We start from the raw sequence: 19228 nt of genomic DNA on the forward strand, positions 1-19228 counted from the left end.
ATGGACTCAGCAAACCTGACAGACCTGGCATTAATCCAGTCTCCTGCCACTCCTCCAGGTCTGGCTTTGTCCACCTAGAAGCTGGTATGTCATGATGCGTGGCCCTTGGAGCGCTGACCCCTTGTCCACACTCGCTCCTCGGTATCCCAAAGACAGAAGCGTCTCCTCAGCAAAGCAAATAAATCCCCCCTTGCTACAAAGGAAGCATTTACGCCGCAGCTCCGCTAACAGCTCCTCAGTTGCACGGTCCAGGGGCCGATTCCCACTCACAGCTCCGTGGCCCCACTCCAGCACGGCTAAGGAGGGACTGACTGGCTGAGAAGAGAATGGCGCCGGGCTTTCAGGAAGGCCATCTTCACTGCCCCCCTGTGGTACCCCGATGCCGTGACATCCTCTGGGTCAATCATGTTCGCCTACCGAAGGGAAAAAGAACAAGGCTGATAAGCACAGGCCAGTTCTACCCCAGCGCAGAAACCAGACTGCTGCCTTTACCCCTGCAGTCCCTTGCCCTCCTCCAAGAGGTTTGGGATCTTATGCTAGCTGCACATTTCATGCAAAGGGGCCACGGTACTTTCAACTGCAGCTGAAATCAGTCAGCGCGGAGGGCGCATAGCCCTGCACAGGGAGTGAAATTCACCCTGGGGCAGAGAGAGAGAGCACGAGGCGTAGGCACCACTGACCTCCACTGACACCATCTGAAGATCTGGCTCTATACTGTACCTTCTCCAGAGTCATCAGCGTGGACAGGATATCTCCAGACCTCCCAGCAGCCACCTCGTTGCAAAGCAGGCCATCGGAGATGTTGGTGTTCTGCATGTTTCTCAGCACCCTCTCCTCCTCCTGTTCTTTATTGAATGCAATGGACCTTACCTCCTTGACTATTCTGTGGGGACCAAGCCGGGTAGGTGAGCAGTGAGCTTCTGCCAGCAAGTACATTCACCCCCAGTTCTTCTGCAGCTCTGAGAAAATCCACTTCCACCACCAAACACACTCATCTCCAAGTCTCTACTGCAGGGCTTCCACTCCCCAAATGGCCTAGTCTTCCACTCTCCCATCCTCAAGGCAGTAGGGAATGAGACCTTAAGATCACCACTTCAGATTCTCCTTCCCCAGGAAACTTCACCACCACATGCCCCAAGCTCTCTTTCCTGGACCCCATGACAGTAAGGTTCAACCATTAAAGCAGTATGGTCCTGCATCACAGCCCACTGACACTGCTGGGCGTCTTTCCACTGGGCTTTGGGTCAGGCCATCTCCTTCCAAACTTCATCTCCCAGGCTAGATGCTGACATACTGTCCCCTCCATGCTATTGAGATCAAGAACTGTCACCCAAGAAGTTCTGCTCCAGAGGCCCCAAGCCTAGAAGCTCCCCTCATCAAGTACTAGTCAGCCAGAGGACTAGATAGCTCAGGAGATAGCAGTGGGGCTCACCGCCTCTACCTTGCAGGTCTGCATCCGTCCTAGATTAGGAGTGACAGAGATGCCTGTAGGACATGACCTTGGTGGTCTCAACACAGGGTTAGTGGAGAAGTGTCCAGAACGAACAGCGATGAGCATGCTGTGGGCCCTGTTGGCGGTTTCAGTGAAGGAGCCTAGGACTTGATGGACCGTGGAGGCTGAATGCCCTAGAGGTGATCCCCAAGGTAAGGCTGAGGCATGATGATGGGGGGCAGCTTGAGGAAGCTGTGCCCGCTCTGTTACTATAGTCTTGCCCCGAGGGTACGACAGCCCGTACCCCAATGCTGATAGCCCGTTCTTACACAGACAGCGGAACCACGAGCTTCTGCCACCACTGAGTACATCATCCTCCAATTCTCTAATGGTCCTAGGGCCAAGGCTCTGAGCTTTGCCCTTTACCCACCAACTCTCCTTCCTGGGTTTCAAAGTCATGCTCTTCCACCAGTACTCTCCTGCCACAGAACCCAAGACATGGCACTTTCAAAGGTGTAATGTTAATACCGGAAGATCTGTCAACTGAGAGCCATAAGCCCCACCCAGCCACTCACACGATCATGGACTTAGCTTTCCCCCCACGGCACATAGGTCTCCCTCTCTGGAGTCTGGGTGGCTGCATCTGCCCTGTGTTGCTTTGATGAAGTGAAATATAACTAAGTTGACCCTGACCCTGCCCACCAGGGAGATCCCAAACCCGGCACAGGAGAGGGGTGTGCGCGGAAGGACCTACGTGCTAAGCTCATCCCGGATCTCTTTGTATCGTTTCAGGTTCTCTTGGATCCCTTCCAAGATGAGACAGAAATCATCACAGGTAGCTTCAGTCAGGTTGCCCAGGTTGCCATAGATCAGTGGCATCTGGCGATGTGTCATGGCTGTATCCTGCATCACTGCTTTCAAATGCACCAGGTTCAGCTCCGGAGATGAGTCGTCATCCCCAACATTGGACTGAAGGAACATAAGAACAGCCATACTGGGTCAGACCAAAGGTCCATCCAGCCCAGTATCCTGTCTTCCAACAGCGGCCAATGCCAGGTGCCCCAGAGGGAATGAACAGAACAGGGAATCACCAAGTGATCCATCCCCTGTCGCCCATGGAATTTTCCAATAGAAAATGCAGTTTCCACAAACATCAAAATTTTCCACAGGAAAATGTCAATTTTGCTGACATTTTTTTGATTTTGTTAGGAACGATCCAAGTTGGTTCAACCCCAATCAGAGTATTTCATTTTATGGAACTGACCCCAAATTTTTCTTTTTGAGCCAGTTGCAACACTAAACTGCACCTCCCTATTGTAGCGTATTCTCTCCAACGGACTGGGCTCTTTGAGGGACGATATTATGAACTCCCCTCTAAACCAGCTGTGTGGTGCTTCCCAGGAATCACATGGTGCATTGTAAGATATTTTGTTCAACCAGGGATCTGGCCAGTCGTGAAGAATGGGTGTATCAGGCTTCTGAAATATAAATCTCACGAAGCAATGTGTCACAATAAGGCACACTGCAGTTTAATGTCAAACTGGCTCGAAATAAAGGGTTTTGATTTAGTTCAAAGAACCAAAATGAGACATTTCTCTTTCAGACAGCTGAAGTGTTTAATTTTGATTGAAAATGTCAAACTGAAATGTTTCAGAATATTTCACCCTGAGCAAAGCGTCGGGGTTTTGACATGTCCTCACAATTTGGGACTCAAGCAAATGTTGACCTATTGGGATTTCCCCTGGGACAGAAATTCTGGAACTTTGCTCAGCTCTGGTTGGTACCTTTCTTGATGAGCTCAGAGAAGGGACTGGGTCGCGCTCAACCACTGCCATGCTGTGCAGGCATAATGGCTCTTCCCTGGTGAAGTTAACCTGTGTGCAGGTTCCAGACACCATATGAATGTCCTGAAGGGTATGTCTATGCTGCAAAAAGAACTCGGGGGAGCAAGTCTCAGAGCCTGGGTCAACTGACTCGAGCTTGCGCTGCAGGGCTAAAACCAGCAGTGTGGCTTTTCCCACTCGGGCTGGACCTCAGGCTCTGAAACCCAGTGCAGTGGGAGGGTTTCAAAGCTTGGGCTCAAACCCAAACCCAGTCACCTACACTCTATGTTTAGCCCCAAGGCACAAGCTCCGGGAGCCTGAGTCAGGTGACCCGGGCTCTGAGACTCGCTGCTGCCGGTTGCTTTTTCTTGTAGTGTAGACGTACCCTCAAGCCTCCAATACCGATTTTCAGTGGAGTGCCCAGACCTTGTGCTGGCTCTCAGCACAGGAATGCGATCCCCAATAGGAGACTGTAGTACAGCTGGTCAAAAAAGGGGCTCCCTGGTCAGACTACACCTCTCACGATGCACCACAGGCTCCCCTTTTGGAGAGACAAGGCAGTGCATCATGGGAGATGTAGTCTGGCTGGGGAGCCCAACCCATAGACGTGAATGGGAACATACAGCAACTGAACTACAACTCCCATGAGGCACCATGGCAGCATTTCCAAATTTTGATTTTGGGGCATTTGTGTTTTGGTCTGTAGCTCACCCTAAAATGCAGGATCTTTGAATTTTTTCAAGCTACAGTGCTTTGCTTTAATACTCTAGGGCCAGATCTTGAGGTTCTTCCTTCATCAATGTTCACGCAGTCCTTACTCAGGTATAACTCCTAGTGGGGAGCAAAACCTGAGCAAAAGCCTCAGGATTCAACCATCACACTGGCTGCGCCCGGCACTCACCTCCTGGTCCACATACTTGTCAGGGTAGAGGAGCTGGTCTCTTTTCTTCTTCTCCTCGGCGTAGGTGAGCATTGTCTGCTCGAGATTTGACGTCACCACGGCCACCAACAGGTTGGTGCAGATAAAGGCCCCGCCCGTGATGAAGATGAAAAAGTAAAGGGCACCCCCTATTTTCAGGGCGATCCCCTCTTCCCTGATGGGGACAGAAGGAATTTCATTCATGGGGGTGAGCAGCAGGGATACTCTGCAAAACCTTCCTGTAAAGCCTTCAGAGACTTATGCAGAGGGGAGCCCCACCCATCCCCCCTCTGTTTCCCAAATCAGGAGAAGGGAAGCAGTCCTGCCAATCTTCCTCTAAGCCCCAACTAGAGGGAACCTCCCGCATTTCCCTCTCACCCCCCATGTGAAAGGAAAAGCAGGCCATCCAAGGTCCCACATGGGGGTCAGACTTCCCACTTCTGCTAGTGTGACCAGATGTCCTGATTTTATAGCCCCCGACTTTGGGGGCTTTTTTAATATAGGCACCTATTACCGCCCACCGCCATCCCGATATTTTACACTTGCTATCTGGTCACCCTAACTTCTGCCCAAACACCCCAGGCTTTGCCCCCTGCTCGGATCACAATTAAAGACCCTCTCAAATTGGCTTGAAATAATTAGGACAAAGGAAAGGGTTTGACCGCAGAGGCTTGCTTGTATCTACGTAACAATCCACCGCCATGGGTCACCAGCAGAGCTTGAACCCCAAATCTTTAGCACCAATGGCATCAGTTTCTACCACCTGAGCTAAAGGAGGGAAGTTGTTAGGTGGTACTTGTAGTAGGCTCTTATCCTCCGAGATGGAAGGAGCCCAAAGACCCACACTCACTCTCCTAGTATGGATTACATTACCGGCTTGTGGGTTAGCGGCCTGTGTCCGTGTGCACGCATTAGCTATCTCTGGGTGTGTCTGTGTATTGCAAAGAGGAGGAGAGCATTGTGCTGTTTGCTTGTGTGTGTTTGTCAGTGGGGGTGCACTCCTCTTGCAAGAATATGCTGGGGGGGGCTTGTTTCCCTATGGTGGATGTGGGGATTCATCTGAAACCTAACGTGTTCACTCACACAAAGGTCTCGTATATGTTCATCCATCCGTCCTGCGTGAGGCAGGTGAAGAGCGAATACAAAGCCGCCCCTAGATTTCCAAAGTGCATCGGGACCAGATTTCCAAACAGAGTCACTCCAAACACTGAGAAGACCTGCAGAGAGACAGCGCTGGCCGGAAGCTCTGGCCAGCTCCAGCCCGAGACCCATGGTCAGCCTCAGACAGCTAAAATGAGCAGCCACCTCCCACAAATCTACCGTAAAACAAACCCCTCACAGACTAGGGCTCGGAGGCAGGTGGGCGTTTCCGGAACTAGGTTTCTCTCTCTCTCTCCTTGAACTCTGTGCTTGTTCTAGGCTGATCCACACCCTTTCACCATCCAGCTGCTACCTTAATCTACCCCTGGTAGAGTCCACAGGCAGCTCAGATATCCCTAACCAGATCTCCTCATAGGCGCCGACTCTGGGGGAGCTCCAGGGCTGGAGCACCCATGGAAAAAAATTAGTGGGTGCTTAGCACCCACCGGCAGCCAGCTCCCCCTTCCCCACTCCCCTCCAGTGCCTCCCGCCCACCACCCACCAATCAACTTCTCCCCCTCCCTCCTGGCACCTCCCGCCTGCCGCAATCAGCTGTTCTGGGGCATGCAGGAGGTGCTGGGAGGCAAGGGTGGGAGCAGGAACAGGACGGAAGTGAGTGGGAAGAGGCAGGGCGGGAGGCTTGGGGGAAGGGGTGGGGCAGGGGTGGGGCCGGGGGTGGGGCCGGGGGCGGAGCCGGGGTTGAGCACCCCTGGGGCAAGGAGGAAGGCGGCGCCTGTGGATCTCCCGCTTACTGCACCAGGTTAAGATGAAGGCTCTTTGATGCCATTCACAAACAGGCCAGCTCCCACCGCTGTTTGTGGACCCCCGGCACAGCACTGTGTGGTGCTTCCAACCAGAAGGCCCACGGTGGAGGGGACGGGAAACAGGAGGAAGTGGAATGAAAGGAGAAGAGGAAAGACATAGAGGAGAAGAAGGGAAGTGGAAAGGGAAGGAAGGAGGGAGAACTCCAGTTTTATACTGGGCCCCACCCAAAGGGCTTGACTAGCTCACCAGCATGATGGCAAAGAGCAGGACCATGATGTTGGTCATGTCTGGGATGGACTGTAGGATCACCCGGATGATCCTGGCCAGCCCCTTGACCAGCGTGCAGACATGCATCAGCCTCATCACCCTGAGAAGAGACAGAGGAGTCGTGAGCAGCGTGTGCCGGTAGGGAGATGATGCCAGGTCCATGTGACTTCGAAGAAAAACCATTGGAAGAATCTTTCGGGGCTTCCAGAATCCAAGCAGCTCCTCCCACGGCTCAGGCCAGCAAGGACAGCATAGCTCAACACAGGAACGAGAGCAGAAATCTGCTAGCCAGGATTTTCTGGATTCCACACCCAGCTCTGCCACTATGGCCCAGTCAACACGCAAAAGTTAAGTCGACCTGCTACGGCACTCAGGGGTGTGAAAAATCCACACCCCCGAGCAACGCAGTTAAGCCGACCTAACCCCTGGTGTCGACAGCGCTAGGTCGATGGAAGAATTCTTCCCTTGACCTAGCGACTGCCTCAGGCAGAGGGATTAATTACAGTGACAGTAATTAATCCTCTGGTCGCGGTAACAAGTGGCTGTCCTGAAGCATCGCAGCTGTGCCGTTGCAGCGTTTCAAGCGTAACCTCACCCAAATTTACTGTGGGAGCGGGGACACGTCAATGAGGCCGACATTCCCACGAGTGGACTCCAAGTTTGCTGTAGACACCGGGACTTGCAGTGCAGTGCTGGGGTTGCTCTGCCCGGGATCATTTTCTTTCTTAGAGACCCACTTCGGTCTGGAGAGAGCTCAGGCTCCAACGCTGGGACTCAGCCAGAGCTGGGCAGGAAACGTTGTTCCCTCTCAAGAGTCCCAAACTTTGTCCCATCTCAGATCGGGATGAAACGTTGAAAATTCACCAATATTTGCTAAATGAAGCAATATTTTTTCCCCACATTGGGTCAATCGAAACCTTTTTTTCCCCACAGTGGGTCAATTGAAACCATTTTTTCCCAATCATTTTGAAATATTTTGGTTTTGATTCCAACCTTTTTTTCACCTCCTCTCTTTTGGAACTTTTTTTCGGTCTCATTAGCTTAAATTCTGAAATGAAATGCTGTTCTGAACCAGAAAACTGGGCGTTTTCTTTCCGAAAGCATTGAAACGAAACATTTTGATGGTTCTAAAACGTTTCCTGAACATTTTTATCGAGTCGGGAGATTCGCCAAACCCAACCCTGTTTTGCAAACAGTTTCTGTCTTGACAAATTGGCATTTTTTCAATTTTTCAAAAACAATTTGTCGAACAAGTCCCAACCAGCAATACCCTCAGGAGCTCTCAATTCTGCCACTGACTGGCGGTGCAACTCTGGGCAAGTCACTGCCTCACTGCATGCCACAGTTTCCCCTCCCACCTTTTGTCTGACTTATCGAGACTGTAAGCTCTTTGGGGCAGGGACTGTCTCTTACTAGAGTATGTCTTCACTGCAGTCAGAGGTGTGACTGCAGCATAGTAGATATACCTGAGCTAGCTTTGATTTAGCTAGCTTCAGTAACAATATCAGTGGATGGGCAACAGCATAGGTGATAGCATGGGCTAGTCATTTGACTACATCGCCAGGGTCCTGAGTGGCATTGTACAACCCATGCTGCTGCAGCATCGCTGCTGTTATTGGCGGTAGCCAGATCAAAGCTAGCTGGGGTATGTTAGCCAATGTATGTATGTTAGGCATAGTATACACCAGGCTTATAAGTATTATGTGCACGGAATGAATATAAGTGTTGGGAAGTTATGTTAAGTATTCTGCTCTTCCCACAATTCTGTTCACCGACGTCAGGTATCTCACAGCACTTTGCAAAGCTAAAGTGTGCTTTGGCATTAGAAAATAGGGAACCTGTCAAAGGCAAAATACATGAATGTTCTGCCTGGTTCGAGCTGGGGAGGTACTTTCTCAGAGCAGTACCTGGAATGCCGGTATCCAAAACGAAGAGAAGGAAAGTTCAGAACAGCAAGTTAAGGAACAGCGTGGGTTGGATTTGAGTGATGTGTGAAAAGTTTTGTAACTTGGAAAATCAACCTTTAAATGCTATTAGCTGAAATGCAAATCTTGGAAGCACGCCGGCTGTGTAAGGTGGACATGCTGCAAGAATTTGCTTTCCGGAAGGAGGGCATCTGTGTCTCCTTTCCATATTGTACTGTGTTTCCTGGGACAATAAATTTGGCTATGTTTGGTTATTTGGACTCTTGAACATTTTTAAGAACAAAACATGTCTGTAGTCAAACAATTGGATCCACCTTTGAGCCAATAGATATGTCCACACATGCTGCAGCTATACCGCTAACTGCAGGGTAGACACATCCTAGGAATATGTGCACTTCGCAGAATGGGGCCTGATCTGTGTTTTACCAAGATCTTGTCAACAAACAAATAATAACAGCTTGACAAGCTTTAAGACAAAGTAGCCCTTTCCCTACCTGAGGACCCAGAAAATCTTTTGGTTGTTCAGCACAGAGATGAAAGGCCCCACACAGAGATATGCCACGATAAAAAAATTGATGACGTTCCAGCCATCCTGCGGGAAGAGAAAACCCCACCCTGAGAAGCAGAGGACAAGCTTTCACAGCAGGGCTGGTCGGCACAGGCCCTAGGAGCAATGACACTGTAAGCTCCTGGGGCAGGGACTGTATTTTTGCACAGCACTTTGCAAAACGGGGCCCTGATCCCACATTGGGGCCTCTAGGAGCTACCATAATACATATAATACATGGTAATAATGAAAGAACAGAGGGAGGGGGTGCATCTCAGCTTGAAACCTGCCAATAAGAAGGGCCAGATCCTCAGCGGGTGTGAATCCACATCACTCTGTTGAAATCAATGGGACAATTCTGTCTTATACCAGATGAGGATCTGACCCATAAAAACATCTCTGAACTCTGATTTTACCAGTCACCGCCAGATCAAGAATGTGAAGGATTTTACATTCTATTCCCAGATCAGTCGTGATCTTACTATGTGATGCTGGACAAGACACTCTCGCTGGGCCTCAGTTTCCCCAGTTGTTAAATGAGGTTAGTGCTACTTACCCACCTTTCAGTATTCTGAGGTCTGACGGATGAAAAATATGCAGAGCCTGATTCTCTGCTGTCCTACACCTGATGGAGTCCTTTACGTCAGTGCAAAGCGGACGTGCGACACCACTGACTCCGAATGGTAGTGCTGCCACACCCACTTTGCACTAAACAAACGACTACACAAGGTGCTGGACAATGGAGAATTGGGCCCTAGGTAAGTAAGTGTCTAGCTCTGAAACCTGGACTGGTTTTGAAACCTGCCACTTGGTAAGGCAACTCCCATCTTTTCATGTGTTGTGTATTTATACCTGACTACTTTTTTTCACCCCATGCATCTGATGAAGTGGGTTACAGCCCACGAAAGCGTATGCCCAAATAAATTTGTTAGTCTCTAAGGTGCCACAAGGACTCCTCATTGTTTTTGGACTGTTTTTGTTTCTTTTAAAGACAATTCTATTCCAGAAGGCCCTTGGCACGGCCCATAGACGTTATTCACAGTTCCACACAGATATGAAATGCCTGTCAAGTATGCTTTTAGTCATTTCACTGAAAAATCAATGGTAACATTCCCACTGACTTTAAGAGAAGGAGCAGGCCCTTAATCTGTATTAGTTTTACTGCAAAGCATCTAAAACAGATGCTCTCTATTATAAGCAAGTAATAATCTTGCATATACTTAGTGCTTATATTGTTCCTTTCATCCCAAAGCATAATTAAGCCCCTTTGTTGAAGGTAAGGATTATTAGACCCAGACAGGACAACTGAGTCACAGAGAGGCAAAGTAACTTGTCCAAGGTCCGAGTGATCTGATAACCAAGAGTTGAACCCAGGAGTCCTCATTCCCAATTGGCTGCTTTAACCTCTGGACAGCATGTCCCCTGCTTTCGATACTTTGATTGATAGACCTGATCCAATCAAATATAGGGCGATGATTATTTTTGACCTCTAACAATGATCATGTTGCAGAACGGTAAGACCTGTGCAAAGCCTGGCGGGCCAGGTAGGATAAGTGATACAATTCGAGGCACAACATTGTAGGCTTTGGAGAGGGGCAAGGAAGAGTTGCAATGGGACCCTGATAATGGGAATAGGGCGATAGAATAACAGGAATGTGGCTAATGGCCCAGGAAATATTGGATCTAAACAGCTGTGCTCAGCACTCACCTTCCAGTACATCTGGAATCCATAGTACCAGTTGAGAAGCACTTCACAGGAAAGAACAGTCAGGACAATGTTATCTATGGCAGAGAACAACCCATAGTATTTCTACAATAGAAAACAGAAGAAAAAACAGGTTTCAGAGTAACAGCCGTGTTAGTCTGTCTTCACAAAAAGAAAAGGAGTACTTGTGGCACTTTAGAGACTAACCAATTTATTTGAGCATGAGCTTTCGTGAGCTACAGCTCACTTCATCGGATGCAAGAAAAAACAAACTCAACCATGTCCCCAGGGGACTCTGCTTGTGTCTTGCTCACACTGTGTCGCTGTTCAACTGTGGTCAAAACCAAAATCAGTCCTAGCTCAGAGTGAGGGGACAGTTTCAGTTCAGCAAAGCGCTTACGGGTGGGCTTGAATTCAATGGGATTTATGCAAATGCTTAAAGGTCAGCACACAACATAAGTGCTTTGTTGAATAGGGAGGAGATTACTTAGGTGCTTAAGTGGCTGGCTGACTCGGGGCTAGGAGGAGGGACATGGACATAGGGCTGGGGATGATGGACAGAAGGAGAAAATGTATAATGGAGAGACAAAGAAAAGTGCTGCAAAGACTGAAGAAAAGGTAATAGTAAAAGGAGAGGGCAAGAAAAAATATGGGTGAGGAAAAACCTTTGGGGATAGAAAAGACAATTTTTAAAAAGAAAAGAAATCACAGAATGAGTAAGAGGGTCAAAACAATTTTTTTTTCTGTGAAAAACTGATTTTTTTTGGCAGAAATTCAAATGCTGAAATATTTTGGCTGAAAACTAAAATATTTGTGTCTGGAAATACTGCTGTGTTGCCTCATGGGAGTTGTAATTTCCGTGTCTCATGCTCCCATTTCTCCTCCAGGAGACAGGTTCCCTGGTCAGACTACAACTCCCATGATTCACCTCAGTCTCCTCTTTTGGGGAGAGGAAGCAGTGTATCATGGGAGTGCCTGGCCATGATCCATCATGAGAGATGTAGTCCAGCCAGAGAGAGCTTGGCCTATAGAGGAGAATGTGGATATGAGGCAACTGAATACTCAAGGAGCGGACTGAGGAGATATCTGAACCATTAGCGATTCATGGCAGTCGGGTGAGATTCCAGAGGACTGGAAAAGGGCAAAGATAGTGCCCATCTATAAAAAGGGAAATAAGGACAACCTGGGGAATTACAAACCAGTCAGCTCAATTTCAGTAACCAGAAAGATAATGGAGCAAATAATTAAGCAATCAATTTGCAGACACCTAGAAGATAATAAGGTGACAAGTAACAATCAGCATGGATTTGTCTAGAACACATCATGACAAACCAACTTAATAGCTTTCTTTGACAGGTAACAAGCCTTGTGGATAGGAGGGAAGAGGTAGATGTCATATATCTTGACTTTAGTAAAGCTTTTGATACTATCTCGGATGACCTTCTCATAAACAAACTAGAGAAACACAACCTAAATGGAACTCCTATAACATGGGTGTATAACTGGTTGGAAAACTGTTCCCACAGAGTAGTTATCAGCATTTCACAGTCAAGCTGGAAGCTGGGTCCGGTTCTGTTCAATATCTTCATCAATGATTTAGATAATGGCATAGGGAGTAAACTTATAAAGTTTGTGAACGATACCAAGCTGGGAGGGGTTGCAAGTACTTTGGAGGATAGGATTAAAATTCAAAATGATCTGGACAAACTGGAGAAATAGTCTGAAGTAAATAGGATGAAATTAAATAAGGACAAATGCAAAGTACTCCATTTAGGAATAAAACAATCTGGGATGCATTAGCAGGAGTGTTGTACGCAAGGCGCAAGAAGTAATTCTTTCGCTCTACTCTGTGCTGATAAGACTTCAACTTGGAATGTTGTGTCCAGTTCTGGGTGCCACATTTCAGAAAAGATGTGGACAAACTGGAGAAAGTCCGGAGAAGAGTAACAAAAATTATTAAAGGTCTAGAAAACATGACCTCTGAGGGAAGATTGAAAAAATTGTGTTTGTTTAATCCGGAAAAGAGAAGGCTGAGGGTTAGGTTGGGCATTAGGAAAAACTTCCTAACTGTCAGGGTGGTTAAACATTGGAAGAAATTGCCTAGGGAGGTTGTGGAATCTCCATCATTGGAGATTTTTAAGAGCAGATGAGACAAACACTTGTCAGGATGATCTAGATAATACTTAATCCTGCCTTGAATGCAGGGGACTGGACTAAATGACCTCTCATGGTCCCTTCCAGTTCTATGATTCTATAAACTACAACTCTCATGAGGCACTGCTGCAGTATTTCCAAACTGAATTCAATTTTCATCCCCAAAATGGTTTTCAGGTGTTCAGTTTTTTTGAGAAAAAAATGATTTTTTTGGCAGAAAATAGACACTTTTTGTAAAATAATTGATTAGGCAAAAACCCTATTTTCCGTTGAAAAACATTTGCAGTGGAAATTTTCAACTAGCTCTAGTTCTGTCCTGTTCTCTGCGGGTTTCTAAGCTGCCCCTCGCTGTGAGTGCCTTCCAGCAGGGCAGTCAGCGACATGACTGGCATCTGGGAATTGAAAGAGGAAGATAGGAAGAAAAGAATAAATAGCAGGTGATAAGAACATAAGAATGGCCATATTGGGTCAGATCAAAGGTCCATCTAGCCCAGTATCCTGTCTTCTGGCAGTGACCAATGCCAGGTGCCCCAGAGGGAATGAACAGAACAGGGAATCATCAAGTGATCCATCCCCTGTTGCCCATTCCCAGCTTCTGGCAAACAGAGGCTAGGGACACCATCCCTGCCCAGCCTGGCTAATGGCCATTGATGGATCTATCCTCCATGAATTTATCTAGTTCTTTTTTTAACCCCGTTATAGTCTTGGCCTTCACAATATCCTCTGGCAAGGAGTTCCACGGGTTGACTGTGCGTTGTGTGAAGAAATACTTCCTTTTGTTTGTTTTAAACCTGCTGCCTATTAATTTCATTTGGTGACCCCTAGTTCTTGTGTAATGAGAAGGAATACTTAACACTTCCGTATTTACTTTCTCCACACCAGTCATGGTTTTATAGACCTCTATCATATCCCCCCTTAGTCATCTCTTTTCCAAGCTGAAAAGTCCCACTCTTATTAATCTCTCCTCATACAGAAGCCGTTCCATACCCCTTATAATTTTTGTTGCACTTTTCTGAACGTTTTCCAATTCCAATATATCTTTTTTGAGATGGGGCAACCACATCTGCACGCAGTATTCAAGATGTGAGCGTACCATGGATTTATATAGAGGCAATATGATATTTTCTGTCTTATTATCTATCCCTTTCTTAATGATTCCCAATATTCTGTTTGCTGTTTTGACTGTCACTGCACATTGAGTGGATGTTTTCAGAGAACTCTCCACAATCATAGGCGCCAACTTCTAATGGCACCGGTGGGTGCTTGACCCTCCCTGCCCCTGCCCCGACTCCATCCGTGCCCTGCCCCCATTCCAACCCCTTCCCCAAAGTCCCCACCCCAACTCTGCCCCCTCCTTGCCCCTATTTGACTCCTTCCCCAAATCCCCGCCCCAGCCCCGCCTCTTCCCCACCTCCTCCTCTGAGTGCGCCAAGTTCCCTCTCCTCCCCCCTCCCTCCCCGAGCTTGCTACAGCTGTTTGGCGGCAGCAAGCGCTGGGAGGGAGGGGAGAGGAGCGGGGACGTGGCGCGCTCAGGGGAGGAGGCGGAGGAGGAGGTGAGGTGGGGCAGGGGGGCGGGGAGCTTAGCTGCCGGTCGGTGCAGAGCACCCACTAATTTTTCCCCTGGGTGCTCCAGCCCTGGAGCACCCACAGAGTCAGCGCCTATGTCCACAATGACTCGGAGATCTTCTAGCTAATTAGATAGAAGAGGGTGATGTGAAGCAAACTTTAGAACGACAAAACTGTGGCTGAATATTAGGCAGAGGAAAAACATTGACAGTGAAATCTACTCAGAGGTGGAATCAACTGCTGGGGGATTATAAACAGTCTGGGGCAGAGACCATCTTTCCTTCTTTGTCTGTACAGCATCTAGCACAAAGGGGCCCTGACCCTGGACTGGGGGTTCCTCGGTGTTACCTCAATACAAATACATTTTCATAAACGAATTAAACGATCTACTTGCAGATGCTCAGAAAATTCATCTAGTCCTCAAAGAGGGAGTGGGGAGAACACGCAGCCTTCTCCCTACATCGCAGAGGCCTTGCTTGAAGTGCAAAACCCACTCAGCCTTAACTCAGGGACAGTGACCAGTGCTTCCAGACTAATGAACGAATGGGAGCCGTATTGCTCAGAAATTTGGAAAGCAACAAGCACAATGTGTGAGAAAATGACTAGGAGGAAATAATCCTGCACGAGCTGGGGAATGAACTCATGGGGCCCAGATCCTCCAGTGCCACCCAGCTGGCATGGGTAAATCACACCACTGTAGGGAGATCCACTTGTGGAATAGAGCCAGCGTGGCAGCTTCTACACTCACCCGCTCCAGGCTGCCTGGGGAAAGAGGACAGAGCCAGGCCTTCCTTTCCCCAGTGGTCCCCAGCCGCTGTATTGGGTTGTTAACTGCTGACTTCATCTTAAGTAGCCTGAAGCTGAGACACTGACTTTACACCCAACTATCCCAGGATTAAGGGACCTTTGATCTGCTTTTGCCCTCTCGCCCCTTTCTGAGCAAGGATTGGCCCACTGTGTCTTTTCTCTCTCTGATTAGCATAGCCCTAAGGTCTTTAGCAAAGCACTAAATATAACCAGCATGGGAAGAAGAATAGGAGAAAAGGAAAAGGGGAGAGGAAGCATGGAAATGAAAATAGCTCTTTCGGGCAGCAGCTCTCACGATGCGTACGGACAGCGCCTAGCGCAACAGGGTCCTGGTCTCAGTCCTGAGGAGGCCGAGTCTGAGCTTGTGCTTTCCCTTTGCTCAGAGTTTGCTGCGTGCTGAACCGATTTAGACATCGCAAACGTACCTCTTCGACCTCCACCTCCGTCCGGCTAGCGATGATGAGCGCGTTGCAGATGATGAGCGCAGCGAGCATGATTTTAAAGGCGGGATGATTGAGAAACCTGCCCATGCACACCTTTGAGACAAACTCCTCCACATCCCAGTTATCCTAGGGGGGAAGCAGAGAGCTGCGTCACCGCCGGGGTGGAAGTGGGCCGAGCCAGCCGTCTGCAGGAAGAAATTTCAGCCCCAGTTGTGGGCTCCTCTTCTTTCCTGTTGTGTTGCAGGTGGGGAGCAAAGGGGTGTGTGGAGGAGGGAAATTCCATTTTGTTTCAATTTCAACCTTTTTAAAAATGTTGTCTTGCAGAACTCTCCTTGTCAGAAACCAAGACATGGATGGGCAAGGCCTATGGTTGGAGCAGTGGGAGACGGGCCTACTGGTTGGTGCGTTGGCGGTCAGTCTGGGAACCAGAGTCAGAGGTCAGAACCAGAGTCAGGAGTCAAGAGTGGGGTCAGAACAAGGCAAGTGTAAGGCCGGGAGATGGATTGGCACAAGGGCAGGACTGGGAACGAGGCTGGAGCTGGTGCCAGAGCAGGCTGAGGTCTGTGGAGTCCGTCACCACTGTCAGGCAGCGGATGGTTCCTTGCCACGCAGTGACATTGGCCAGACTGGGCGGCTCGTTCTCCTGTGGGGCTTATGTACCTCCCCTGAGAGTCACCTGACCAGCTCCTGGCTTGCGGATTGGCTGGAGCCTCACACGGGAGTGACTCATCACCACATGTGGCTCAATGAGGCCGCTAGTTCAGGGACGACTCCTCACCACGTTATACGAATACGATACAAAAACCAAAACATTCTAAACAAAAATTCGTTTCCAAACAACAAATTGAAACACTTTGTTCAGAAAAGGTCAGAACCTCCTCTGCCCCGCCCTACCTCCCCCAATTTTCTTCCCCAGTCTGAAACTCCAGCGAAACTGCCCCAGCGTGGACAGACCTGCATGTGCCGATGGAATATGGTTTGCTAAGTTTCTCCCACCAGCTCAAGCGGTCAGCCCACTGCAGTATCATCCCGGGCTAACACACTGTGGCTCTTCTCTGCCCTCAAGTCGCTGGACCACATACAGGTTTGTGAGGCTGCTAAAGAGTGTCATTCAACGGAGCTGCCTCTGTCTGCTCAAGCACTAGGGCATGCGAGCCGGAGGTTGTGGGTTCAATCCCCGCAGATAGCATCTCATCCTGGGGCCTCATGTCACAGCAGGAAGGCAATGGCCCGGTTCCCCAAACAGCTCAGTATGTTGGGAGCTGAGCTCCTTTGAAAACCCGGCTCCAGCTGTGGGCACATGAAGATGTAGCCCCACATGGTGAGTGAGCCCCCTTTGCCAGTACCAATACAGGATGCTCAGCTAAAGAGAAAAGGATCAGGATAAAGACCCGGATATACCCACGGACAGTGTCTTCCACTGCAAACAGGCTCCTTGGCACATCCCAGCTCCTGTAAACTATGAACATGCTCAACTTGCCGCCAACATAAAGCACTGAAACGGGAGGCAGTTTGGTGTAGTGGTTAGAGCAGGGCCCGGAGGCTGGGAATCCTGGGTTCCATTCCCATCTCTGCAACCAATATGCCAAGTGACCTCGGCCAAGTCACTTTCCCCCCTCTGGACCTCAGTTTCCCCACCTGTAAATGGGGGTGTCCCACCGCTATTGGGGGTTGGAGCTCTGCAGGCAAAAGGGACTAGAGGCACAGGTGGTTAATCATTAACATGAGCTGTCAGAGCCATGGGGAGCAGCGAGAGTAGGACATCTCCCAGTCCTGCTCTCCTGCATGCCTGTGGGCCCAATCCAGTGCAGTGGGCTTTGGATCCAGCCCTGAGAGAACCGCCTGGCAGCCGGAGGTACAGTCCCGCAGGGGAAGGGGGCAGCGCATACCTGGACGCATATGATGTCTCTGCAGTTGATCTTCAGCTCTACTTTCTTGGCTTCCTTCTCCTGGTGCATGGTGTGATGCCTCCACTGGTAGGAGACATGCAGTCACACACACCCTTCCCTCACCCCCAGCTTACCCCCACCCCATCTTTGGGCCCCAGTTATCCTTCACACCCACAAGCCCATCCTAGCTTGTCCTCCCCCAGGGGTTACACATCCACTCCATCATGAGCTTCCCATGCACTGGGGGACAGGCCAGAGGGGGGCAGCGAGGCAGGGTCCAGCATGGGCTTCCAGCTGTGCACATCTGTAATGTGCAGGAAGAAGACACATCTGGAGGAGCAGGGTCTCTGTGGTTCCAGGCACAAGAGGGATGGCATGGGGGGTGTGGGCAGAGTGCTGGTCCCCAAGGGGACGGGCTGCAAACCCCTCTGTCCCCCAGGCTGAGGGCACCAGCCCCTTTCTCTCACCAGGCGGGACCCCAGATAAGCAGCCATCTCAGCTCCAGCATGGCGCCTCGGAGCTGCACCTCCTTGCCTGATGTCAGCCACCAGCATTATGACATCACGGTTCTAACCCTATGGATGCCTCCTGCCAAGCATGTCATCACCGGCCCGCTCCCTCTGCGGTCACCGCTCCCTCCTGTCACAGCAGGGGAGGGATGAGCAAACCGCTGGAGCTGGCTGCTGGGGACGGAGAGAGAAAGAGAGAAGGAAGGAAGAGCCGAAAAAAAAGAGCCAGAAACCAGGAGCAGGTCTGGAGAAGAGGGGAGCTGGGTAGGGGGAGCAGGAATCTGGTCTCATCCCCCCCTTTTAAATCGAAGTAACTTCAGTGACCCAGTGGAGTCACTCCTGATTGACCCCACAGTAAGGGAGAGAAGAATTAGGGTCTTTGGAGGTAGGGTGACCGTCCATCCTGTTTTTAAAGGGACAGTCCCGTTTTTGGGGACTTTTTCTTCGATAGGCGCCTATTACCCCACACCCCGTGTCCCGTTTTTTCCACAGTTGCCATCTGGTCACCCTACTTGGAGGCCACAGACGCTAGCCTGCTCTCTGCATTTTAGGCCTGCACATCACACGGATGGACCGGTATAACTTTGTCGGTTAGGGGATGGGACTTTTACTGATCTAGTTAGAGCAGGAACTAGCAGGGCCTAGTGCGGACTTTCCACTGGTATAAAGATGCCTAAGGGTATGTCTACACTATGAAATAAGGTCGAATTTATAGAAGTCTTTTTTTTAGAAATCAGTTTTATATATTCGAGCGTGTGTGTCCCCACAGAAAATGCTCTAAGTGCATTAAGTGCATTAACTCGGCGGAGCGCTTCCACAGTACCGAGGCTAGAGTCGACTTCCGGAGCGTTGCACTGTGGGTAGCTATCCCACAGTTCCCGCAGTCTCCGCTGCCCATTGGAATTCTGGGTTGAGATCCCAATGCCTGATGGGGCTAAAACATTATCGCGGGTGGTTCTGGGTACATATCGTCAGGCCCCCCTTCCCTCCCTCCCTCCGTGAAAGCAGCAGCAGACAATCGTTTCGTGCCTTTTTTCTTGAGTTACCTGTGCAGACGCCATACCACGGCAAGCATGGAGCCCGCTCAGGTAACTGTCACCGTATGTCTCCTGGGTGCTGGCAGACGTGGTACTGCATTGCTACACAGCAGCATCAACCCATTGCCTTGTGGCAGCAGACGGTACAGTACGACTGGTAGCCATCATCGTCATGTCCGAGGTGCTCCTGGCCAGACATGGGCGCAGGGACTAAATTTGGAGTGACTTGACCAGGTCATTCTCTTTAGTGCTGCAGTCAGTCCTATTGAACCATCTTATGGTGAGTAGGCAGGTGATACG

At 49.6% G+C, this 19228-nt stretch overlaps 1 protein-coding gene across 1 annotated transcript; it reads right to left on the minus strand.

Moving 5' to 3' along the window:
- Positions 1–296: 296 nt before the first annotated feature.
- Positions 297–17451, minus strand: CATSPER4 (cation channel sperm associated 4). Its single transcript, XM_073318093.1, has 10 exons — positions 17383–17451; positions 15476–15619; positions 10527–10628; positions 8766–8863; positions 6326–6446; positions 5258–5391; positions 4157–4349; positions 2187–2401; positions 721–883; positions 297–413 (listed from the first exon to the last, which is right to left on the minus strand). Exons 1-10 carry the CDS (start codon positions 17449–17451, stop codon positions 297–299), a joined length of 1356 nt encoding a protein of 451 aa, XP_073174194.1.
- Between the last annotated feature and the right edge of the window lie 1777 nt (positions 17452–19228).

The sequence above is a fragment of the Lepidochelys kempii genome, chromosome 19 (assembly GCF_965140285.1).
Source record: "Lepidochelys kempii isolate rLepKem1 chromosome 19, rLepKem1.hap1, whole genome shotgun sequence".
In the NCBI taxonomy this organism is placed as follows: Eukaryota; Metazoa; Chordata; order Testudines; family Cheloniidae; genus Lepidochelys; species Lepidochelys kempii.

What these genes read in the sequence shown, in the direction of transcription:
- CATSPER4 (XM_073318093.1), bottom strand. Translation starts at nt 17,451, where the DNA reads ATGCACCAGGAGAAGGAAGCCAAGAAAGTAGAGCTGAAGATCAACTGC. An exon ending in AAGATTTTCTGGGTCCTCAG is followed by an intron (nt 6,447 to 8,765) that starts GTAGGGAAAGGG and finishes GTCTCTTCTCAG; the next exon opens with GGTGATGAGGCTGATGCATG. An exon ending in ACAAGTATGTGGACCAGGAG is followed by an intron (nt 2,402 to 4,156) that starts GTGAGTGCCGGG and finishes ATGTTCCTTCAG; the next exon opens with TCCAATGTTGGGGATGACGA.